This window comes from Grus americana, chromosome 15 (genome assembly GCF_028858705.1).
Source record: "Grus americana isolate bGruAme1 chromosome 15, bGruAme1.mat, whole genome shotgun sequence".
In the NCBI taxonomy this organism is placed as follows: Eukaryota; Metazoa; Chordata; class Aves; order Gruiformes; family Gruidae; genus Grus; species Grus americana.
The window spans coordinates 12,842,646-12,868,405 of NC_072866.1; the positions used below are offsets into that span (position 1 = coordinate 12,842,646).

A 25,760-nucleotide genomic window follows, 5' to 3' on the forward strand; every position below is an offset into this window, starting at 1 on the left:
CAATCACTTTGGTTAAACACTGAATCTAAATGTTGGATCCTCCTTTCCTATCTTTGCACAGTCTGCTATTTGCACCTTCCCTTACTTTACAGCAACTTTTGATTTATCGTCTCTTGCTTCCTTCCTTCCCCCTTTCCTTTCTTCTATTGAAATTTCCCTTCAGTCCCTGTGCTACTATCTCACTGTTATTCTTTGTCTTCCAGTCCTTACTCAGCAATCCAAAGGTGAGTGGAACAACTTTTTAAACCAGAGATTTTGGCACTGGCAGTATGAGCCTGTTCCTGTAAGTAATTCCACATGCAAAACTCCTAATCAATGGGAAATTTTGGGAAAGAGATCTAGCAGGAATGGCTTTTTGTAACACAACTGTCAAACCAGCAATGCCTCATGAATTTTACTGAGTGCAAGTGAACTGAGAATGGTGGAGCTGCCAGCACTGTTTCCTAAACTGAATTCTGAAAGAGTAAGCAAGCTCTTATGGTCTGTATGAAATTGTATCTAATACTTATAGAACGTGCACAGAATGATGCACTGAAAGGCCGGGGCCTCAGGTAGTCACGTACTTTTGCATTACATTTGTTACCTGGAACCTACTGACACGTACTCACTCTCTTGATTATAGTTTCTGTATGCTATGGGTTTTCTAGAAGCTTTTGCCGCATTTACCACAAATATGGAAGGGTTCAATAACTTATGTCAAGCACAATCTTTCTGGCCCTCTTCAAAAATTATTTCTGCAACTGAATTATTTTTCACAGTGTTTTTCTTCAAGACTCCTCCTGTGGACTGCAAAAGCAATCTTCAGTTGAGAATGTCTTATTTATACCAAATAAATAGTTATGTTATTAGCTTAAGTACAGACCAATCAAAAATTTATAGCTAAATGAGAACATGTTGATTCCTCCATTCATTTTCTCAAAAAACGCTATATAGGCAAAAAATTGTGTAGCACTTAGTTTTCAGAAGTGCTGAGCATGCAAAACTCTCCACTCGGCTGCTGTATAAACATGATTTGAAGGGCCTCTCAGCTTAAATAACACCATGCGTTTTTAATTTTGTACACAGCTTTAGTCTGCACCCACGCTCGTGGGGATGTCGGCTGAAATAGCGCTGAGGCGAGAGGCAGAAGGAAACGGAGAATTACTCAAGGCATTCACATCTTGGTAGCAGCATGAGCAGTTTCAAGGGAGAGTGTTATCGTCGTAATTACTTACACCTGAAATAATTCTCACTTCATAATTTTCAGGTTTAGTTCTCTCTGCATATAGTGGAGATCATTATTTATCTTCCCAAGATTAATAAATATAAGGAACATTAATTAGTGAATGCATCCAATACTTTGGCTATTAAAAATACAAAGCCTTATGGATTGGTAGCATCTTAATCTGGAGGTTCAGAATCTATACTTATTTTTGTGTCTTGCTTGTTTGATGGTGTTTTCAGGAAAACCACTGTACAAAACATGCCTGATTTCTCACCAGTGTCAGCTGTATCATTCCTGACTAATAAAGCACAGGAAGTGGAAAAAAAAAATCACTAATAAAATGAGAGGCATTCATACCTGAAATTCTTATTTTTATGCAATTTTAGAAAGTGTATTTGCATTCCAGATTCTCATATTTCTGTGCTTTACTGAATAGGTTAATGTTTGTTTCTACCATATTTACCTTTACTAGTGCATTCCTTCTGGTGCGTTGCATAAAATGCTACAATGGCTTTTCCTTTGGAAAAACATTACATACCTACTTTAACTTATCATCAAGAATATTTCATAAAAATCCAAATGCATCAAAAAAATCAAAAATACTGAGTATAGGAAACACCCTGACTGATTGACTAGATGGCAGCACAAACTAAAGGCTGTGGAAAAGGTAACTCAAGGAAAGAAAATATACCAAAAAGTTGACTTGGGATCTCTCATCTGACTTGCAGTATGACATGCAGCCTCTCCATCGCTCACCACGTGACTGGGAGGACTGTCTTATTACCACTACCAACCATTTATTTACTTCTCGTAGCGCACGATGAAATCCGCCTGAACTTCACATTCCCGACAACCATCCTTTACAGTTTTCTCAAAAAATTAATTTGATTTCAGAATAAAGCCTCTATTAAGCCCATGAGCCGATCACTTCTTTTTCTATGTTTTAAGATGTTGGAAAGATTTATTACTGATCTCGAAGTGGTCTAGAGGCGCTTTGAGCAATCCAGTCAGCAGCAGGGAAGGCTCGTTGCTTCCCTGGGTGCCTGAGCCCCTGTGATGAGACAGCCGACACGTCCCCACCAGCCATCAGCCCCCAGAGCCGAGGTGTCTCTTGAAGCGCTGTCACAAGCGATGGCATTTTGACATGTCCCCCGGCGAGGGCAGCCCGGCCAAGGTTCCCCGCCGTGCTTTGACCACGAGCAAAGCCCCCGCCGGCCCTTGTCTCCCGGCCGCCCCACGCCCCGGCCCCCCGGGAGGCGGCCTCTCCCCGCCCGCTCCGCCCGCGCTGACAGGCGGGCGCTGCGGAGGAAGGGGAGGGCGGCCGCCGAGCCCTGGCCTCACATGACTGCTGCCGCGATGGACGGCGAGCCGACCGCAGGCACCGGCACAGGTACGGGGCGGCGGGTGTCCGCAGGGCGGGAGCGGGCGGCGGGGCAGCGCCGCCCGCTCCCCGGCTCCAGGGGCGCCGCCGTGGTGCCCCTTCCCTCCCGCTGGCGGCTCGGGGAGGGTGACAGAGCTCCTCGGGTGAGGTCGGGGCTGCTCCCCCCGCCAAAACCTGAGGTAAAAAAGCGCCGCCGGCGCCTTTTCCCCCCGGGGTGGCGGGTGCCCGGGCCGGCCCTGACCCGCGGGGGGGCTGCTCCGCCGCCGGGCCACGACCGGGCCCGTTTCGTGGTGGTGGGGTGTTCCCCTCCCCTTGCGAAGGTGGCCTCTGCCCCTTGGTGAAAAATAAGGGGGAAGCGGTGGTGGGCGGTGGGTTTGGCGGGCCCGGGCAGCGGGAGGGCGGCCCGGGGGCGCTGCGGGCAGCGTTCGTCGGCCGGTCGCGTCCCAGTGCCCGCCGGCTCGGCAGGTCGGCTGCCCGGGGAGCCTTTCTGTCGGGGCTCGGTGCGGGGACGGGTCGCGAACCAGAACTTTTCCTCTGGAGAGGCGTGCGGCTGAGCGCCTCCGTAGGTGCTGGAATGACTTTATTTGTACCCCGCCCGCTAAAATGGACCCAGCGGCACGGTGAAGCATGCGGGGAAGGGTTGTGAAGCGGTTCAGTAGGCACTGGCACGGTCGGTCCCGGACGGAGGCCACGTCTCCTGCTGACAGACCCGAGCCAAAAGCAGATCCGGCGTGGGAAGGGAGAAGCAGCTCCGAACGCCGGAGTTTTAAGAGCGCGCAGCTCAATCTGAAATCGAGAAACTTGCAGCCAAATGCTGCCAGCACTTGTTGTGAAATGAGAAATGGAGGGAGCTCCTGAGTGAATTAAGAAAATAACAGGCTCATAACAGTTAAACTGAGGGAAACTTTGAGAGGGAAACAGGATAATACCATTCTCTAAAAGTTTTCTTAAACTGGCCTAAACTTCATGCTGGCAGTTACTGCTCTGTGCATAATGTTTTTTTTTTTCTTTGTTTGGAAAGAAAAACTAGTGGAGGTTACAGGTGGGTAAGTTTTATGCAGGGAAAGGTGGTTTGGCTATATTCAGGATCCACTCTAAGTGTGCTTTTGATAGGCCTGAGATGCTCCTGATGTGGATAATGCTTATAAATAAATTATTTTGGAATATTTCTGTCCAGGACTGATGTAAGATATTGGGATATTGAACAGCAGCCTTTGTGGAAAAAAATGTCCTACTGTACCAAAGAGAGAGCTTTTTCAGGTATGTCTATTATGGATTGACTATCTCCTTCAGGAGCCTTATGGAGATAAAGCAGTTGTCTCTGAGTGTTCTTGATCTGATTAACTTCCACACTGGTGATGGTGCTTCTGTAACTGCTCAATCTGCTCAGCCTTATTTAGAAAAGTTGGCTTTCTTTGACAAAGCTTATATTGTGAACATGAGAGAAGGTATGTAATGATCTAAGCAAAAAAATATAATGCTGTGAAGGCAGGAATGTTTTCATATGTAGCATCGTGATGCAGGTTCCGTGACCTTGGAAGTTTCATACCCGTATGTAACTTTTTTTGAGATCAGCAGCTTGTCAGTGAATATTGGAGGAGGATCTAAGTTTCCTGCGTAATAATGAGAGTTCTGGCAGGGACCGCTGCTGTCCACCTATGGCAGCACATGCAAATGCTGTTTTATTCTGCAGATTTAAAAGTACTTTAACACAATCGGGAGAAAAAAGAAAAATTATAATGTCCAATACATTAAAGTCAGTCTTGCAAAGTTGTTTGTATTGACCTTCCCACCCCCCCATTTGAGCCTGTTTTGCAATGATTGCAGGGAACTAATCCAGGTGTGTTGTCTGGGATGGGAGTGGAACATCTCCTTTTCTTCCAGTGGTAAATCTTTAACTGTGTGGGCAGCCTGTAGGAGGGAGGGCTTGGTAATGAGGGCTGTACCAGGTGCAGACAGTATAATTTGAACATAACCACTCTGATTTCCCCCATGATCCTCAAGTTTTAGTGGGTTGGTGCAGGATGATGGAGAGAAATGTATCAGTTACAGGCATGTGGAACTAGTACAAAAGGAGGGGAGCTTTGATGATTGCTTTTCAACAGAATTTGAGATGTGAATGAGCTTGTTCTAACTATAAAACATGTGAAAAGACCATTGGGAGACTGCAGTGTGTGGAGTGGTGTGCCATTTTTTAATGGTTAAATACTAAGATGAAGTTTTTCCCCAGCGTAATTGAGACTAAGAAATGTGCAAAGCAGATGAGAAGCAAAACAAAAAGATAAGCAATTTCTTCTAATGGGGTTTTCTTGACCTGTATAAGGAAGGATGATTGTGAAAACTTGGCAATTTTATAGTTGAGCTAAAATGCCCTTGTAAAAGTTTCCTGGAGAACAGTTGTATGTGTTATTGCTTGTTGGGTTACCTTTCTGGGTCTGAATTTTTATACTTCCAACCTCTTTGTTAGAGCTAAGCTAGTGTAAGAAATGATAGTTTAGCAATCGTCCGTTGTGAGCTGGGAAACTGCCCCAGTGAGGACTTGACTTTTGTCTCTGTAGCCTTTGGGAACATTCCTCGATGGACTTTTCTCCCCTAATCCTGTTACTTCTTCAGTGTGTGCGGCTCCATCTCACTTCATTGTGTTTGCTGCAGCTTGGGACTGTGGCTTTGTGGCCGACTTGGGAATGGAATGTATTCCTTGTATTCCCAGACTTGGGAAGTCATTTAATGATCTAACAGCATAGGTAAAAGAACAGGGCACTAGGCTTAAACTTAGTTCTTTGTTCTGTCGCACAGATTTACTGTGTGACGTTGGAAGGAGATAACTTGGTGTTGGGTTTTTCTGACTGCTGTAGTATGTGATTGCGTTATTTTGAGAAGAAGTCAGAGGCTTACAGCTCCAGGGGAATGGAGAAATGCTAGTGCTTTTTTGTTGTTATTGAATAAAGCTTAGATAACCTCAGAAACCCAGACCAGCTAGGGCAGGATGCATTTTTGATGTCTGCACTGAAAAAGCTGTGGTGGTTTTTTTGTTTGTTTGTTTTTAAGGAGAAAACCAAATGTTAGAGCCTGTTTTCCAACATCTAATTTTATGATAGTATGTGTATTATTTTATCTTGTCTTCTTTTGGCATTGGATAACTTGTATTTACAGGGCACTATTGCACCATCTCTTAAATAGAGTGAAGCTAAATACGATTACTTTTCTTGTACCTAGTAAGAAATACGAACCTCTCTTCCACGTTGAACATAGATCTGTGTATCAGTTGGCTTTGTTAGATAGACTGATTCCTTTGCATTGCTGCTTTCTAACTGAGAATTGCATGGTTTTAAATTCCTTAAAACACCCAAACAAGTTGCATACAATTGTCTCAAATATGTAAAGCCTTTAATAGGGAGAAAGTTTTGTTTGCCTTTTTTTTTTTTGGTGGGACTTCTTTTCTTGTTTTTAGGGGATTTCAAATTATGTAAGCATTAAAAAAAAAAAAAAGCAAGGAAGTGAATTTATTTGAAGTTGTAGTTGAAATCTGCACTAGCTTTCCAAGAGGTTGATGTGGAATTATGGAGGAATGTGTTTGACACAATGAGGGGGAAAGGCATTTCCATAATTCCTGAGGCTTTTCATGAGAAGACAGAAAGGAAGGGGAAATGCTGATGAATGATATTTATATTGCTTCTTTCATATTCCTGGCCCAGGAGCTTGTAGTGGAGCCCTCATTTTTACCAAGGAGAAATCCGAGGTATCTGAGCACAAAAATAGTCAGTTCTTGTACTCCTCTGCGTTTCCTGTGGGTCGGGTCACCTCTGCTCCACAAAGCCGAGGCCTGTGATGATGGAGAAGATATCTTAACTGTTTTTTCTAAAGGCTTTGCTTCCTTCCAGACTCCTTTCTCCTAGAAAATCTGTTACTAATGTAGCAAATAACTCTATGCACCTTCTACTTAGGTGTGTCTGATAAATTTAACTGATTAGCACCCTGGTGAAATAAAGTGGTGTTAGTAGCAGCCATCTGTAAAATGGAGATAAACTCTCCAAATTTGGTTGACAGAACTTAAATAGGGAAGGAGATCTGTGTTGTGATTTACCACCTATGCTTCCAACCCTTGCATTGCCTTTCTCTTCTGTATGTGCTTGCTCACATGTAAAACCTCTATGCAGCTAATCGGACACTTGGAAATTCTGCTTTGGGTTTCATAAATGCATGATTTTAGAAATTTTGATTGAGGAGACTGGTAACACTGTGGAGTTACTAGATTGCTGTCTAGTTGTGTGAATAGGAGTAATAATGAACATTTCATGCTTTAGTTAGCACCCAATGTGTGGCATAAAGTAGTGAAGCTTTCTATTTTAGTTGTTCTCTGGATAAGTTTCTCAACTCCTTTCAGTCCAAAGGCTACCTCTGACTTGTCACCAAAAAAAAAAAAAATTATGCAGTGTTTTCATAGTTTTTTTTCCTTTACAACCAAACAAAAATTAGGCCATTCTTTGAATGCTTCTTTAAACTTTTCTTTCTTGTCATCTTGTTGTCTGCTTGTTTGCATATGTATGCATATATGTATCCTTTTTAACTGTTATATCAAATTGTTTTCAGTTATACCAGGCCACTTCCTGGTATCTTATTGACAACAGATTGAGAAACTGCTGTAGCAAAAGGCTAGCTTGCACAAAAAAGCTGTTTTTTATTTCGCCTGCTTCTCTGTGTTCCAGGGGACCGTTCCCTACCTCATTTCTGTATTCACTTGCTGCTCTATGTATATAAACTTTACTAGATAATGATCTGCTGAAACCAAATGGAATGTTTTCAAAATTAGCTGTTCTCCAGCAGAGTGCGTGATGGGAAGTGTTAAGTGTTTTGTTACAATGCATGTAAATCCTTTTACTGGTTAAACACAGGAGCTCATACCAATGAGTTCCCACTATTATCCACCATTCCTGGCCAGGCTCTTGAGGCTGTTCCTGAATTGACTCCTTAGTAAGTAGAATGAAAAATGGGCTGAAGAATAGCTTCAGTATATATTGATCTGCAGGGTTAATGTTAATGCTGTGATAAGCGTTTTCTAAAACAGGTGAACAGCTGTTCCAAAGTCATCTTACTGTGTTCTCAATCCAGTGTTTGAGGGTGTAAATTCACCCTGAGTAGCTGTCTTGTTGATACGGAAAATGCTGAGATTATTAATTAAACAATAATTACTCAAACTTGTTTATATGGCTGTCTGATTTGTGTGATTTCACACGTTCAGAGAAGGTTGAGATCTAAAGAAGCTATAGAATATTTTAGGAAGAGCCAAGTGTGTGAACTGCTGATAAAGAGAAGGCATTTCCTGTGGGTGAATTTTAGAAGGCAAATTTAGAGAGTAACTTGATGAAAATTGGCAAAGTATTACAAATGAAAGGAGCAACATGACTCAATTGTCAAAGGGACGCCGAGTCCTGTCTAGATCTCTCTATGGGGCTTCACTCTGTAGTTGTCTTACAGAATAATGTGGGTTCAGATCACAGTAAGGAATCTGAGAATCCTCTTCAACATCAGTTTGGCTGATCGTGCTGCAGGTTCCTGCACTTTCAGATGAAATACTGAAGGATTCATGGTTCATCCTAGAAATCTTTTGAGGAAATAGGTGGATTGCATTTTGGCTAGCCCTTCTTTGGGAGGCTAGCTTGTGGTGACTGCCTCTGGAATGTGAGCGAGTGGTTTAGCAATACAGAGGACTGTGGAATTCTGTTTAAGTGTGTGCGCATTGGAGGAATAACAAAATCTCCTGTGTCATGTTGCATTTCACTGATGTGTCTTGAGCAATTAAACCCAAGAATTACAAGGGTGTGCACCCAGAGATCCGCTGCTCTGGAGAGCGAGGCTCTCGTGTTTTCCATAGTTCTTTTTGTGTGTATTTTTGACACTTCCTCTCGATAGCATGGTTTATTATACCTTGCTGCCCCATGAAAGGTCAGGTGGGCAAGGATTTTTCTAGACTAGAAAATATTTTGCCTTGCTATCTGTATTCTGAATTTTCTGTCCTCCTTTCCTTCTCAGTTCAGCATCTATCCAAAAAGTGGATATAGAAATATGTTATCACTTTATCCAGCAGTACCTATGTCAACATTGAATGAGCTTGTGTTATCTTACCACAGATTTCTGGCAGGTAACTGGAACTTTTTAGAAGCTGCTACGTAGGTGGGGTTAGTAGGTGATACTTTAGTCTATTAAAGCAGAGGTGTTAAGACTTGCATCTCTGAGTCACGTTAGCAAGAATCTGAAGCCTGATGAGACATGTGGGATAAGGTCATTTGTCCTGGATTTGGTTTGGATTCCTTAAGCTGTTCTATGGAACAGAGAATGAAATGTCTGTTCTGAAGCTGTGTATTTGAGGAATTGGAGATTACCTGTTTTTCCCATTTGTCAGGGTCTAGAGCACATGAAGGAACAGGTGGGAAATCCTTATCAGGAGGAGGTCAGGGTTTTCAAGTTAGGGATATGAGTTCTTATCTTCCCTCAGTTAAATTTCTACACAGTTATCAACTTTTTGAACTTATTTGTCAAAGCTTACTGAAATGGTTCTTGCTTCTATGGTGTTACTGTCTTTTTGTGTTCTGCAAATTTTAGATGTGTTTAAGAAGGGACACCCCTTCTGCACAATGGCAAGGAAGGGATGATTAATACTGCCTAGCTTTTCTAGGTAACTTTTCAGCAGTGGATTCAACTTGCTTTGTAAAAGCTGGCTCGCAGTATCCCTCTTAAACAGACATATCCAGAGAGGAAGCAATCCATCTGTTCCAGACTTGAGAACAGAACTCAGGTATGGGTTGAATAGATTCCAGGGTTATATCCACATTTTTCTCTGTTTCTTATGTGTGAAATGGGTAGAGAAAAAGGATTGCTTTGAAAAACAATGTAAACTTCGTTTACAGTCGCATAATATGTGTAGATCTGAAGTCAAGTTGAGATAATGGACTGCAGTCAGTTATTCGATAAGAGAGCACTCTGAATCATCATCTTCACCCCTTCTTTGATGTAGTTTATCCTCCAGGGCCGTTTTCTTGAGAGACATCTTTTTTTGCTTTTGCATCTGGCTGAGAATCAGGTAGAATCCCTCTGTCCAATGCTGTCCAGCTATGACTGAATTCACTGTAAAAAGCTGTTTGTTTTTTAGCTACAAGCAGTGGAATAAGTATATTTGAAAGATTTTGCCAGAGCTTGCTGTGATTGAGGAATTGTTGGGTTGGTAGCCCTTGTTAGGAACCTTTTTCCCCTGCTCTTGAACTTAAGCATATTGACATAGTAAATTACTGTAATTCACGTCCACTCTAGCATACTGTCATAGAGTTTAATAAAATTATGTCAAATGAAGTGTCTCCTTCCTTTGTAATGACATGTAAAATTAATGTATTAAATTTCTGCAGTGCAGTAAAATAACAGATTTTCTTTCCTTCCATGAGTTGTTCTAGGCAGGATCCAAAAGTGCTGAGCTAGGGTTTCGTTCATTTTGGCAGATCCTGCTGTGGTGGGAGCTGGACAGACAGGAAATGCAGGCCTCCTAGCTGATTCACAGAACAAATTTGGCCTGCGATTCTTCTTTTGCTTAGTAGAGATGTCTTTCTGACTCGGTATAATTGGTGGTGCTCCTGGGTGTTGTGAAAAGGGAGGTACCAATGTCTTGAACGTGTGTGAAGTAGCATAGCCTCCTGGGGGAGTGGCTTGACTGTTACTCTGGTTGCATTGCACCACTGTGGGAGCACTGAGCAAGGGAACAGAATATTTTAAGGCTACTTCTTTTACTTTATCTTATCAGGTCTACTGGACTGTTTTTCCCTTTTTGTCTTTTAGATTTGGCAAAGCCTCCAGTAAATGAACCGAGGGAACCGGAACAGTTTCTAATGCAGGCGCCCCAGGGAAATCCACTGCTGCTTTCCCACACCCTACAAGAGCTATTGAGCAAGGATAGTGTGCAGGTGGAACTTATACCTGAGAAGAAGGGCCTTTTTCTGAAACATGTGGAATACGAGGTTTCCAGCAAGGTAATGCAAACAAGTATTGGTCTCAGCAAGAATATGTCCTCTTGAGAATGGTCGTGCAGGTACTGTTGGCAAAGTCCTGTCTAATTTGATGGAGATGTTGGGCGATGCTGGTTATGAGTAGGCCAGTTGTATGGGATTACTTTAAATGCAATAGCACTATGCTTTCTTGACCTGGGCTTCTGCAGTATGTAGCATCTTCTAACTATGGTCTGATGGATGGTCTGCTACTTTACTGGCTTGAAACCTGAGCTCTGTACAAAAGCAGATGTATAACATGGAAAACTGAATGTTTTCATAACTGATTGGTGCAGGCAACTGGGTATTGCAAACTATTTCGAACTAGTGGAGAAATTGTGTTGGCAGTGCTAGACTGATATCCTTCGTAAACAGAAAAGATACTGCAAATCCTTCTGCAGAGTCTAGGCTGCTTCCAGTTTACTTGCCCCAGTCCTGACCTGTAGGTTCTGCTCTTGGCGTAAGAGAAGATTGAAGATGATATATCTTTTCCTATATATAGAACGGCTAGTGAAATAGTTCTTCAGTAGCTTCTGTGTGTTTTTTCAAGAAGGAAATCTGTTCTCTTCAAAGTAGACCATGAGCAATTTACATCTCCCAGGCCACCAAAACATCAGTTATTGAGCAACACTCAAACTGTTGTAGTCACTGTTGTATGTATTCAGAGACACATCTGGATCACTTGTCTCTAGTGGTGTTTTGAACTTTAGGTGTTTTAGCTTGGTGTGCATAAGCTTGTCAAAGACTGTTGTGAGGGGGAAAGGGCAGACACAGTGAACACTTCTGTGGACTTTCTAAGACTCGACGTTTATTTTTGCCCTGATTTCGGGGCACAAGACTCCGTGATCCTGGTCGTGTCTCTAGATTTTGAATTTAGGAACTCATTGCCAACTCCTTTCAGTTGCTGTCATCTCTCCTACGGTTCTAGCTGTAGAATGATACTTCCTCAAAAAGAAGCATAGCTTGGCCTTGAGCTTCATCTAAGATCTGCAGCACAAATCAACATCAGATTTCAAAGCAGGCGGAGGGAGGCCCTAGGGGCGGTGTCCGTTGTGCTCCAGTTATATGCCTCATTGCTTTATTTTTGAGAAAGCATAGTGCCAGGATAAGTGGTAGATGATGTGCAGTGCAAACATAGTGAGAATGGGCATAGTGTTGTGTAGTCTTTCTTAACTGCTCTATTACTACAGTTGAACCTGTAGTAACAGTGTGTGGGGGGTTGTGGGGGTTTTATTTACTTATTATTTTAAAAGGATTTCTGTCTCCTAAGTGTCTTGTTCTAGCTGCTAGCTAACTCCTTTTGGAATGAAAAAAACAGTTTCTTTGTCCTTTTCTACATAGTGATCTAAGAAATGCAGAGTGAAGGAAGGACTAAGGTTTTGAAGGAGCTTTCAATCTTTGTTTATAGATCTAACATCAGTGAGATCTCTCTCTTTTTCTCTTTTGAGGTTCACTTAATACATCAGTCATTTGGGCTAATACTTAACATGATTTAAGACTGTTTTGCCACCGCTGGGTTTGAAACTGATTTAGAGAAAGTTCCTAAGAGCTAGTGCTCGGGGCCTTGCAGTACTTTAAGAAGAGAGCTCTCTAGGGCACTTTAAGAGTGTCGCATTATTTCTAAATGTTCTGTCTAATTTGGAAGACCAGAGAGTTTGAGGGAGTGATGATACGGAACCACGGCAGATTTAGGGGTATTTGTAATTTCTTGGGAAACCTCTTCCTCTCCATTGCATAGTCTGTTTCATCTTGTGTGTAAATGAAATCTGACTTATGTTTTTAACTGGAAACTTATTCTCAGAAGGACTGCAGTTAGAAGAATGCCATCTCTATTCATAATCAAAAGGGGGCTACCTTTTGGAGTCTTTTCTTCCTCTTTTTGGAGTCTTTTCTCCCTCTTCCCCAGCACAAGGCCTCTAAAGATTAAAAATATGTTGTTTCTGCAGTCTCTGGGTGTGATTTCTCTATCTTCTTCCTTTTCTTTTTAGTGCAGCCGATAGCAGAAAAAGATATTATGAAAATGCTGCTGAGTGTCCAGCCTATGTATTGATTTGTTTTTTTCCCCTCCTTCCTTTATTGCAGAGATTCAAATGCTCAGTCTATAGGCGCTATAACGACTTTGTGGTGTTCCATGAGATGCTACTTCAGAAGTTCCCGTACCGTATGGTGCCAGCACTTCCACCAAAGAGGATGCTGGGAGGTAAACCTGGGTCTGTCTTGTGACTGGAGATGTTGCAGTGCAAGCGTGATCAGGATGATACTGTTGAAAATAAATGTTTAAAAATACTTTGCTTCTGCTTGGCTCAGAGAACAACTCTGAGGCTATAATACACAATTTGGAGGTGTGAATTATTGCCATCTAGAATACTCTATACGTAAGACACTAATATAAAATTTCAGTGTGGGGTTGTTTTTATTTTGTTTTTTTTTCCATGGAACTCTGGTATCTAATGACTTTTCTGGTAAGATTTGAGGTGTAATTCTACACAAGAGCATGGCAGAGTTATGGCTATTGAGTTTAGGAAAATAGGTTACGATGATTGGTGCTGTGGTGCTATCAGTGCAGAATTTCTACCATACTGTTGACCAGCTGTAGTATGTATTGTGGTGAGATGTTTTGTGAAGTGTTCAGCATAGAAAAGATTTGTGGAAATCCCATTGTTTTTCTATAGCAAGAGAAGAGTAAAGATTAAAAAAAAAATCTATATTAAAAGTCTTAAAACTGCAGAGGAGCTGATGGCATAAAAACAACAAAATTGCTTCTCCGGTGAGACCGTACTTGATCCTGTTGAGTTAGTGTAGGGTCCTGACCTCATACACCCCTAAAAGGGACTGGCAAACACAGTGATGTTAAGTGAACAGCTTCAGCACTGTGTATTATAGGATTACCTTGCACAGAAGCCTTATGATGCAGGCAATGGTAATTATGCTTTCTCAGTTTATGTACAAAAAGGTGTCTTTCTGGCAGATGAACCAACTGCCTTAAAGTAGCTATCGCCCTTTTTTTCCTGTTCTAAAAAGGATAACCAGAAACTCAGAACTGAGGCTGGAATCGGTGTCAGTTAATTAAAGTACATTTTAGCTGTTATAGAAACCAATGAAGTATCCCAAGACTGAAAGCATATCAAAGCTCCCTGAGGTGTATTTTTTACTAATCTGAAATATTTGCACTGGTTTTAAACTTTCATTATTTCAATTGTTGCATAACTATATAAAATCCTGTCTTGTTTTCTGCTTTACCTGTGAAAGAACAAGCTTTTCACTGTCTTGTTTCCTGCTTGTGCTGCTAAGCTTAACGTGTTTCAATAAATAATTGATTTCAGTCAAGGAGTCTTATGTATTGCTACAATAAAGAGGAACTGTTAAATAGTGAGCAGAGTGGGGTGTATAATGGTCTGGAACAAAGCAAAATAATAGTGCTGAAAAGCTTCAATGGTCATTTATTCTTATGATGGAATGTAAATTGTGAAGCCCTTTCTTTTGAGGTTGCAAAAACCCGTCTGTTGAATTTGACCTGATTCAGTGTTCTCAGCCAGAATTTCCAGAATTTCCACTTCATGCAACACCTGTAAGCAAAGTGACCGTGTCTGATTAATCTCAGTGGAGAGAGGATGCTTGAAAGAAGCTACCAATATATATAATTTGTCAGTCACTGTTATTTCCTTGCGTTGCCAGTGTGTTGATATTTCTGTGCATTCGCTGGTGCATTTCTTCCCAGAGATATCATGTGTTTAAGAAAAAACTGATAGGATTAGTTCCTGAACTGTGCTAGGAGTACAGTCCTAATACAGTCCAAAACTGTGTTAAGGCAGAGAGTGATGATTGTCTTTAGTCCAGTGACTCTACATATAGAAAAGCTGTGTAAGTGGTCTGAATAGAAACAACAAACAGGAAAAAGGAAATGGAAGTTCTTGTTTCTGAGTAGGCTAATGGACTGACAGATGGAATTGCAGGACACAGGATTTGATGGATTAGAGGATGGTGCTGATCTTGAACAAACTAAAAAAAACCCCAACCTTTTATTCTTCTTCTAGCCCCAAAATGCGTAAAAGTGTAGAGGAGGGACTGTTGAGGGTACAGCACACTGAATCTGGTTCTTCAGAATAGTGAGCAAAAACCTCATAAGTATTTGTGGGATGATCACTTTGCAAGTGGCAAGAAGCAGTGTGTGGTGCGTTTCCCAGGAGTCCCAAACAGACTGAGATTCCCTTTGGGGACCAGCTATGGAATTGATTCAGAGGAAGAAAAATCTTTGTACGCCCACAGTTTGTAAGTGGAAGCTTCAGGCCTTAGACTTGGTTGTTTATCCTGCTTACCTGAGCCACCCTGTGAAAATAAGCACACATACATATATATGCTGGATTTCAGTAAGATGTAAAGAACCACTTGAAGGAATATTTGTTCTGGTGGTCAATCCAAAAGATCTGTCTTAGGGACCAGACAGCTTATAGGTAATCATTCTTTGGTTTTGTTGCAGTGCTTTAGCAAGGGTTATAAGTACAAAGAGATTATTGGACTGAGCACTTTCTTTGTTCTCTTTCTGAGCAGCTGTAATATGTGTGATTAATTGAAATGTAATGTTTCTTCCCGTAGCTGATCGAGAATTCATAGAATCTAGGAGGAGAGCGCTGAAGCGTTTTATAAACCTGGTGGCTCGACATCCCCCTTTCTCAGAAGATGTGCTCTTGAAACTCTTCTTGTCGTTCAGCGGCTCAGTGAGTACTTGTTAGCAATGGTCTCAAATTTGCATATCTTCCTGTAACTGCTTCGCTGGGCACAGAGTTCAGAGTTGCTTTTTACCTACACGTTACTGCTCCTCGTGATGAGGAGAATTTTCTCTCAAAAGGTATTTCTACAGCTGGAAAGTGGAAGGTAATTTCGCTCCATGCCAGGAGTATAGTATTTTGAAAATGATAACTGTTTATAGGGGAATACGTATTATCCTTCTCTTTAACTTAAACCTAACCTGAGTAAAGCTGTATCTGCTAAGTTATTGCAATATATCCGAGACCTGTGTGAACTGCCTGTGCGTTAGTGCTTTCATGCTTGTTTCATTCTTTATATTCTCCAGGATGTACAGAATAAGCTAAGAGAGTTGGTCCAGGGAGTAGGAGATGAATTTATGACCTGCAGATTAGCTACCCAGGCCAAGGTATGTATATGAATTTCTTGCAACATATTATTCTGGTTTAAATGTCTCTTTCCTCTAGGTGGATCAGTTATGGCATTTGTTGAGTGGTGAAGACTTTAGACAGGAGAGAGTTGTTTCCAAAGTTTGAAGGACTTTTGATCTTTCTGATAAAATTACATGTTTAAATAAAGATTTGATTCTTAAGGGCCTGATATGTCTAGTTGAATGCTGGTTCATAAATAGGATAAAGATTAAACAATGAATCCTTCTCAGAACATGTTTCTCAGTAATTACTTGTACTTGCCTAACAAACAATTGCACATACTGCACAATTTAAAAGCTAATACCTAGATTGATGTCTTCCCCAAGTGTTCATGCCCTCATTCTGTCTATCAGCCTCTCCTTGTGGGAGAGTAATTTGGACTGTTATAGAAAAGTTTAAGTTCTCCATATATCTGTTTATCCCAGTGACTTGTGCTATGGCAAGTTTTAAATATACATTCGCTGTGTTCATTGAGCAATTTTACAGCAAGTTGTTGTTCAGGTTCCTGCAATGCTAGCTGAAGGTTTTGCAAATGGAGCTTAATTCAGGCTTTTACCAGTGAACACAGGTCAAAAAGAGCTGGACTTTGAGTACGTGCGTGACTTTGCCAGGCTGGCAGTTACTAGTAGCATCAGATCAGAACCTGTGAGCTTGAAACCTCACAAACCCTGTTTTAACCGCATAGGAGAATTGCAGGTTTTGCCAACTTTGTCTACACCTGGTATTTGAACCTCTTTCTGCCTCTGAAAATTAGGGATATTTGTATGACATCTGACTTGGACACCTACATTGTGAAGCTAATCTCTTCAGGGTTGTTCGAGCATGGCATGAGAGAGCGAGCACGAGAGGGAAACCTGTCTCTCTGCTGACTATATGATGTGCCCACAATTAATGTATGTGAATGTGCCTCTGATTTGTCCTCTAGTAATCTCTCTTGCACTTCTTCAGGACTTCCTTCCAGCTGACATACAGGCCCAGTTTGCTGCCAGCAGGGAGCTCATCAGAAATATTTATAATAGCTTTTATAAGCTTCGGGACCGCGCGGAGAGGATAGCTTCTCGAGCCATTGATAATGCCTCAGATCTTCTCATATTTGGAAAGGAGCTAAGGTAGGTTGGGAAGAAGAGGATTTGCTAATGCGAACGCTTCTACTGTTGTTTCAGAGCTCAAAACTGTTGTAAGGTTTATTTGCAAATGGTCTGGTAAGAATGGGTATTTCAATGCATGCTGTAGGCCATAACAACATTTTTCCTACTAGAAAAGAAGAAAATGCATGCTTTCCACTAAGGTTGCATTCCATAGAGCAAGAGAAAATAAAATATAAATACCTCAACATGGTTTTATTGTCTCTTCCCCCAGTGTATACACAGCTCTGCGTTTGTGATTGTGCAGTAGTAGCTCAGCACTGAACTGCTCTCTGCAAATAAGTGTATCTACTTGGTGGAATTTGTCTCCTAGATTTGAATACTACTTATCTCTTCCTAGTGCTTTGGGCTCAGACACTACACCGCTTCCTTCCTGGGCTGCTTTGAATAATAGCACATGGGGGACTCTGAAACAAGCCTTGAAGGGTCTGTCTGTTGAATTTGCCCTGCTGGCAGATAAGGCTGTGCAGCAGGTGAGTTCTGTACTTTTTTTCTTCTTGTAAAATGAAGGAGGTGTGTTGCTGCCTGAAGTGTTTCATCTTGAATAATGAGTTCTGTGGACATAGGCACTTAGAGAGTTAAAAGGGATATTGTAGTCCAGGCTCACATCCTCAGCCACCAGCCTGCTCGGTCAAGCTTGAATGAAAAACCTGGACTGTGTTTAAGTGGGGAAAAAAGTATAATGGACAAGGGAAAGGAAGGAAAAGCCTGCTTTCTTTTTTAATTTCAAATGGTTATTGGACAAGTTAAGTTGTACCAGTATACTGAGCTGTTCGAAAGTCCTGCATTCTATCTTATTTATCTGCTGCAGAGAATCCAGAAGAACTTACTTTTGAATCAAGTTTTGACATTCTTGTACTTAAACATTACATGAGAGTTGTTCAGACAAAAGTGTCGTATTCCTGTGCAGTGTGATAATGACTGTTACAATAATGTGAGAACATGACAGTCTGGGAAGGAAAAGTAATAGTTTTGTCTTCACTTCTCTTTGTCTCATTGTGTTAAAATACTCAGCATGCTTTTATAGATCAGTCAGACCAGATCTTCTCCTCTATTGCTGCAGGAAGAAAAGACAGTACTTAGTAAAGTAAAAAAAACCAAGTAGTGAAATTTGGCTTGGTGTCTCATCTCTTCCTTCTGATGCATGAACTATTATGGTGAGCATGCAGGTATTTATAGCTTCAATGGATTAGTTAGCTTTGTAAGAAGGAAAGATGAAAGATTGGAGGAATCTGCAAGAGCAAGAAATTTCAGGCAGAGAGAGCTGAAAGGACTGACACACAGGACCGTGAAACTAACTCCCTTTGTTATAATGATCAGTCAATTGGAAAAGCTGTTCCTGCTCCAGTCAGATCTTTGCTCTGCATACTGAAGACTGAGCATTCCAGTGCCATCTGAAAGATTTTTGATGCAGTTGTGTAAGCGTTGATGTGCCCTGGAGAATACAGTGGAAGGCCTGCATGGCCTTACACGGGTGTGAAGACCTGTTATGTTGGTTCTTGCCAGGCTTACATAAAATGTGCTTTTTCCTTGTTTTCTAGGGTAAACAGGAAGAGAATGATGTGGTGGAGAAGCTGAACCTTTTCCTGGATTTGCTCCAGTCCTATAAAGTGAGCCTTGCTGTTCTTCTGCCAATGAGAAAGTTGTTTAGAGCAAGCTTGTGCTCTTTAGAGCATGTAACGCCAACTGGATGGAAAACTGTCTGGGAGGCCAGTCCGGAGGCGAACTGGGCATCTGGCAGAGGGAGGGGAGTGGCTGTTGGCTGTAGCTGGCTCTACAGCCTTACTGGTCAGCTCATCTTGTGATGAGAATTTGCCAAACAGCAAACACTGCAAGGAATTTGAAAATATGACTGCTTGAACTATGTGGATCAGCTAACTTTTTCCCAGATTTGGCTGCTGTTGAGTCAAAGCAGTAAATTAGATGGTTACTGGTTTGTTCATGCAGACATGAGTTCAGTTACAAATGAAAGAGTTTTTGTTAGTACTAATCTTTTGGTCCTGATATTCCTGGGCAGGTCTGGACTGAAGCAGAAGGACACTGGCAAGCTCTTACCACAGTTAATTGCCAGCACTTAATATTGAGAAGGGCACAAAAGATAAGAGGTCTGATAAGATCCAAAATGTTGGCAGAAGTGATGTTCCAGATTGCCTCTTAAGCTCACTGGTCTGGGTCCAAGCAGTTTTGTTTCTTGAATTCTTTGCTGCCAACACTTTTTTGACCCTCTTGAAAACAAAGAAACAAAAATCTGCAACATAGACATTTCATAAAGCGTGACCATGTGTTTGTGTTCCTGATATACTTGGCTTGCATACTTTCTGTCTCTCAGCTTCCACTAAGTACCTGTTTTTTCCTTTTCCCATAAAGGACCTGTGTGAAAGACACGAGAAGGGAGTATTGCACAAGCACCAGCGAGCATTGCATAAGTACAGCATGATGAAGAAGCAGATGATGAGTGCCACCGTGCAGAACAAAGAACCAGAATCGGTGGAGCAATTGGAGTCTCGAATTGTGGAGGTAGAGCAGATTCCTGGGAGAGCAAAGGGTGGTTCTGGACTCCTGTAATGGTGCCGCTATGTAGCTCAGTCATATTTGCAGAAAGCCATTAGGCCAAAAGGGGAACCTGTACTGCGGGTAGTTTGAGCTACCTGCTGTGCTACAAGGAAAACGCATTTGTTTTCCTCAAGACCTTATTACTGGCTCTTTGGCAACATGTCATTTGCAGGAGCTGTTGAAAGCAACAGTCTGCATGATGGAAAGTGCAGTTGCTGTCATATCAAATGGGTCCAGGAACTGCCTTTTTAGGTTTTTGGTATGCGTTTGAAATGCTAGTGTGGTGAGGAATGCTGTTGTCTCCTGCTGTGAGTGAACCTCTTCCTGGCAATGTATTTCACTGAGTTCCTCTTCTTTCAGCAAGAAAATGCTATCCTAACCATGGAGCTGCGGAATTACTTCTCTCTGTATTGCCTGCATCAGGAGACACAGCTTATCCACATCTATCTGCCTCTCACGTCTCACATTTTGGGGGCCTTTGTCAACTCCCAGATCCAGGGTCACAAAGAGGTGAGTTCTTCTGGACTGTGCTCTTTTTCCCAAAATATAAATGAGAATTTGAATGTGTTTGTACCTGTGGGCCTTCTCCTTTTACCATCTGTCCAGCTGGGCTCTTTCATAGCTTCCTAAGAAGTCACCTAAGGTCTTTCCAGTTTGGAGTGAGGATCAAGACTGGCCTCTAACCCCTCTAAAAGACTGTATCTTCTTGCAGCAAGTTGCTGTGGTGGTTGGTTTTTTTCTTCTCTCATCTGCAGATGGCCTTACCCTACAGGCAGTTGAAGAAGACCCAAGCATTAAATAACTTGCTATTTTGTAATGAATGATGTGTGTTTGCTAGATGAATCTGTTTTTTGTTGTGCTATACAGAAACTGTATGACAAGGAACCACTTCCTTATTTTTGCTCTGAATTCAAGAGCTCCCTTTTGTTAACCCCTAAATAGGACCTATGGCATTCCTTACGTACGGATTTTTTTGCACTCGTTATATTAGAAAAGTCTCTCCTCCTGCAGATCCCTTCCTTCCCTGCAGTGAAGGAATTTGACCAAATGGGAAATCTCCTTTCCATGCATGCTCAGAAAAATGCTCAGAGGGCTGCATTACAGCACCAGTCTAAAATGGACAATCTGGGTCCTCTGGACTTCCCCAAAGTACTTCAGCAAATTTGTATTGTGCTTTTGAGTACTCTGAAACTGCTCCTAAAAGAGTGTGGAGAGATGATTACCTACCATGTTGTCGTGTCTGTTTTCTCTCCTTTTCCACTTGCAGATGAGCAAAGTTTGGAATGAATTGAAGCCGAAGTTGAGCTGCCTCTTCGTGGGATCTAGCAATATGCCAACTCCACCATTGTCACCTCCAGAGGGAAACTTCTTCTCCAATTAATGCTCTGAGCATCTAGCATGGAGCAAGAAGTGCAATCAACGAAGGGGTGGGACCTCTACCTCCAGATGTTAGAATGAATTCTCCAAACAGCTATTTTTATTTGATTTTTTTTTTTTAATACTGCTGCTTTGAGCTGCTCTCTGATTTAGACAGACTGGATGTGGGGCAGAACATGTGGATATAAAGACAATCTCTTAATTTTGAAATGCTCTAGGGCAGAGCTGATGTTTGTTATCCTGCAGACACCCTTCATGGGGTCAGGATGTGACCTGATGCAGTGAGTGCTGCAGTGATGTGGCTGATGCCTCTGTATCTTGTACTAACAGTCTTCCGGTAATGTTTATCTGCACACACGCTGACACATCTCTGCACATCTCTGAAGTGCTGAGATGAACAGGATATCTGAAGCACTTGCTTGTAGTAGAGATGGATTGCCTTTTAAGCTTGGGAGGGCCTGTGTTAGGGGCATCTGGGCATAAGGAAGGCTGAAAGCCATCCCCCATCCCACTGATAGGTGTCTGGATTTGATTTCTTACCGCTAGACCTTAGCGCAAAATACGTGGATGAAGTGGTTGGACTCGTTAACCCAGCTGGGTGGGGGTCAGTGCTGCTGCAGGACAGGCTGGGCAGACCCACTTCTCTGTGTGCTTCAGGTCACGGTTGCAGGGCAGCCTAGGGACTTGCTCATGTTTTTCAGTTTGGGGCCAAAGATGACTGGGTTCAGGAACTCAGAGGAGTTCATCTGGCATAAATGAGAAAATAATTGAATAAAACACTCCTTAATTGTAAACCGCTCATACTGTATGAGCACAACAGCCACAAGGTATTTTATTTTATTTTATTTTATTTTCTTCTGGAGGTTCTGACATCCATCTATTGAGTAGCTGTTCAGGACTGTTGGAGAGCTGCTGACCCAAAGGCTGGTGTTTTCTTTGGTCTGACAGCAGATGAAGTATCCTGTTACACTGGCAGGCTGGGACTCAGTGCTGATAAAACTCATTAGCAAAAAATCAGTATTTATCAGGATGTTACTGTCATTCTTTTTCTTTTTTTTTTTTTTCTTTGTGGCTCTGGGTAGCATTGGAGTGTGTTTGTGAAGAAGAGAAGACAATTAAGTGATAGTTCCCTATCTGTCTAAAAATGGCACGGTCCTTGGTAATGGGGTTTTCAGAATGATTTGTGATTGTGATGAAGGGATGAAACATTCTCTGTGTTTCACTTTGTATCTCTGGTGACTTTCCCTTGTGAGACAAAGGGCAGAGGGAGGAGAACTTGTGTGTCATGTTACCTTAGGGGAAACGGTGCTTATCCTCCAGAGAAACTGGAAAGTGAAGAAACTGCAAACGCATGCAGCAAAACTGTACGTGAACAGGGCTTTCCTGAACCAAACTTCTCTGGGGCCAAAATAGCTGCTAAAGGGGAATTTGAGGCTCGGCTTCTTAACGTTCTCTTTGAGTGGGTAAAAAGGAAGCACATTAGCAAGGATGAGTGCTCGCTGTTAAACTGGAACTGTTACAGTATTTTCCCATTGGGGAACTTCCCCGTTAGCAGGAAATATATTTAAATCCTCCAATCATTAAAGCTTTTTTTCTTTTTTCTTTTTTTTTTTAATTTAGAAAATTCAATGCAACATGAAACTCTTCCTAGTCCGGGGTTAGTTTTGTCAGCTAGGAGCAAGATCACTTATTTGCCTAGTTTCATGAGACTGGCATAACCATTACACACACCCCTCAAAATGTGGTAAAGTGTACTTAACGTGGGTGAATTTCTTAGGTGCTGGGCCTTAAGAAGTGTGTAGGGAGTCTTTTTAACAACCTTGCTCAGAGAGCATTATTAAGAGCTTTTTATAGCAACTCAAATGTTAACTCTCTTTTGAGTCTTCTGCATATTGGCTTTGACCAGTGAGACAGATTAACTGCGAACGGCTGTGACAGATTTGATTCTCTCTCCTGAAGATTTCCAAAGTGATGCAGAAGAGATTCTGCTCACAAGCCAGAGCAAACTGGCTGGGGAAGGAAATATTTCTGCAGTACAGGAACAAAGAAGATAATTATCTCAAGAATGGCACAAAAGGTGCCATTTTTTTTTGACCTTGTCTTGATTATGAAGACAGTTTGTCATTAAAGTGCAGAAAGTGTGTTACCATATTTTTAAATGTTCTTCACTCCTAGCATCTCTCGAAGGTGCTGGCTGGTTATGGCCTATTGTTTGCATCCTCCCTCATTTAGCCTTGTTTGCCTGATGTGGTGAACTGTATATTTTGGGGCAAGATCTGATACCTATATGATGGATCTTCCTCGCAACTTGTCTGGCTGGGGTAGATGCTGGGTTATGTTCTGTAGGAGCATTTGCAAAGTATTAGTCTGAATGGAACTTTGCACTTCGTGCATTTAGAAAAAAGTTACAATTTTGGACTTTATTTAAAAACAAAAACCAACCAAACACCAAAACCACATTTGGGCTTTAGACTAACTCCTCTTTCCTCTTCTCCTTCAAAGCAAGAATTCTACAGTCCAAATGCAGAGACTGTAATAATGATAAACACAGAGCACACAACCTGTAAAGGAACTGGAATTACGTTGTTTTGCAAGAACACCTGTTCCTCCATTGTCAGTCCTTGCCTCTTTGAGGAGAGCAGTTTTGGGGGTGGAGTTTTCTGGTTTGGATTTTACTCTGTTCACCTAGTATTTTGGGAACAGAGGCCTAGTATTCTCAAAGCTGATATAGCTAGTGGCACTTTCAGAATTTTTCATACTGGACCGTCAAGCTTCTGTCTCGTTCCTAAACACATGCATACGCTATTTCATACAACCCTTAATTTGCAAACCTTATTTTTGGGAGACTGGTCAGTGTGCAAATAGCACTACTATGTTTACCTCAATATGCGAGGGAATTCCTTACTGTATTTCTCCTGTTTAGTTGAGGGATCTGTCAGACTTGAAGAGCAGCATCAAGTACAGCTTCCTTCCTCTGGAGAAATGCAGCAGGGAATCAATCGTCTGTCTAGACTAGTCAAGGTAGGGGAAGTGGTTCTAGTTACCTCCGTGCTATCGCCTCCTGCAGCAAACAGCCTAGCTAGACGCAAGGGTGAGAACAAGACTTAATGAAGTTGGTTCCATGGCTGGTAGCTGGGTAGATTGCAATAAACACTAAGCATACCAGAACACTAATTGGAAAGTGCATGCTGCCTGTCTGAGAACCAATGCTCCTGTAAGATGTAGTGCCAAAGAGTTAACGTGCCTTCTTGAATGGAAGCTTTCTGTGTATTGCTTGAGCTTATGAGGACTTATGTGTTTGAAACAGTAATGATAAGAAAGGTCTCCAATCTTCCTGTCAGTGTCTGTCAAATCTGTCGTGGAGGTACCAGGGTAGTAAACAGCCGAGAACCTGAAACTTTACCTGAAAAATGTTTTATCAAAAGGGCTGTATGTTTTTGTCACTCCTGAGGTCTCCTCTGCTTTCCAGTTGTGGCTTTTTGACCAGTAACGTGTTAAAAGGTTTCCAAACTATATTTACAATACAAACTTAATCTTTGATCCTTCTTTCCCTCTCCTTCCATCTTCCTTGCGAGTTGCTCCTCCTAAGTTGCAACATGTTTTCAACAGTGCCTTGCTGCATTCCAGTGCTTTTACTCTTCTACTTTGATCATACAAGGGTGTAATTCCTGGAATTTGTAACAGGCTAATTCACAATCTTCAATTTGTGCTGTTTCCTAAAAGACAAAGATCACGAGCTGGGGACAGAACTTACTTAAAATATGTCACTTCCCACAACTGCAGCAGGAGCAATAACGTCACTACTCCGACATGAGCTAAGGTCAGTGCTGCTGAAAGCATCTTCATAAAGATTGCCCTGACTGCAGAAGAGGGGATAGCAAATAGAAGTGCAAGCCTGAGCCGTGCTTGTTCTCTTCCTACCTAAACTCCTGGAGGAACAGAAAGTAATTGTCTCTTACAGTGCAATTTACAGTTTCCACCAGGAAATAAATCAATGTAACTTAACAGGTAATGGCTGCCAGTCACTCCCTTTCCTACCATGCAGTGAGGCCTCACATCCTGTTACAAGCCACCTCTCCCCTTGCGCTTATTTTCTGTCCTCTTCTCCCCTCAAGCCATTCTCTCTTAGAACAGCCAGAAACCCTCACTGCTGTCTCAGAAGCAGAGGTATCAAAACCTCTGTAAATAACTTGGGGTGCAGCACAAAAGGAAAAGGAAGATTCTACGGTGTTAACTGTTCTCCAAGTCTGAGCTGTGGCTTGCTGAGCATATGAAGAAGGGCATTTTTGAGTGGTATAAATTATTCAGAACTGCTGGAGGGAGACAAGAAGAAACAATCTTGTTCAGAGGGTGTGAGTTTTGCCTGCCTGGAATATACTGTATCTTTGCTTTGCTCAAATAGCCTTATGTATGAAGCACTTTATCCAAACGCAGGAATTAAAGAACTATTACTACAGCTGGTAGACTGGAAATGTTTACAGATCCTATATTACATTCCAAGATTCTATCTGTAAGTGTTATATGTGTTTGTAAAAGTGTTTAAAAAACCAAACCAACAAAACTTGTTTAAGAAGTTACAGATGTGATGTGTTATTTCTAGCAGAGTTTGATTAAGCTTTTGCTGCCTAGCATGCTGCGTTGTGCTGACCTTAAAGCTGAACAGGTCACATGTGGCAAAGCCTGCAGCCATGGGTGATGGCACTTTGCAACATGGACTTGCTGAAAGTTGATTTTGTTCAGTATATTTTTGCCTGAAATGCTCAAAATAGTTCACGGCAGGAGCTGCACAAGTGAAAGCAGGGCTTAAACAGTGCCATACACCTACCTCTGACCCTTGTTCTAACTCCTATAACCTTACACTGCCTTCAGCTGGAGAATCCCGAAGGGATCTCCAACTAA

The 25,760-nt window shown here is 41.9% G+C and overlaps 1 protein-coding gene across 4 annotated transcripts; it reads left to right on the forward strand.

Moving 5' to 3' along the window:
* The first annotated feature begins 2,502 nt into the window (after window positions 1-2,502).
* SNX8 (sorting nexin 8) lies at window positions 2,503-25,431 on the forward strand. Of its 4 annotated transcripts, XM_054842391.1 has the most exons (12): window positions 2,531-2,594; window positions 3,763-3,845; window positions 10,407-10,597; window positions 12,695-12,812; window positions 15,206-15,327; window positions 15,684-15,764; window positions 16,735-16,895; window positions 17,272-17,404; window positions 18,473-18,541; window positions 19,299-19,448; window positions 19,845-19,994; window positions 20,752-25,431. In XM_054842391.1, the coding sequence occupies exons 2-12, from the start codon at window positions 3,812-3,814 to the stop codon at window positions 20,863-20,865; spliced, it is 1,323 nt and encodes a 440-aa protein (XP_054698366.1). In that variant the 5' UTR covers window positions 2,531-2,594; window positions 3,763-3,811; the 3' UTR covers window positions 20,866-25,431. The 4 variants fall into 4 exon arrangements, with proteins under 4 accessions (XP_054698365.1, XP_054698366.1, XP_054698367.1 ...); XM_054842390.1 differs by lacking the exon at window positions 3,763-3,845 and having other exon boundaries at window positions 2,503-2,594; XM_054842392.1 differs by lacking the exons at window positions 2,531-2,594; window positions 3,763-3,845 and adding an exon at window positions 2,657-2,764.
* The last annotated feature ends 329 nt before the right edge of the window (window positions 25,432-25,760 follow it).

What these genes read in the sequence shown, in the direction of transcription:
- SNX8 (XM_054842390.1), top strand. Translation starts at nt 2,546, where the DNA reads ATGACTGCTGCCGCGATGGACGGCGAGCCGACCGCAGGCACCGGCACA. An exon ending in GACCGCAGGCACCGGCACAG is followed by an intron (nt 2,595 to 10,406) that starts GTACGGGGCGGC and finishes TTTGTCTTTTAG; the next exon opens with ATTTGGCAAAGCCTCCAGTA. An exon ending in TGGAGTCTCGAATTGTGGAG is followed by an intron (nt 19,449 to 19,844) that starts GTAGAGCAGATT and finishes CTCTTCTTTCAG; the next exon opens with CAAGAAAATGCTATCCTAAC.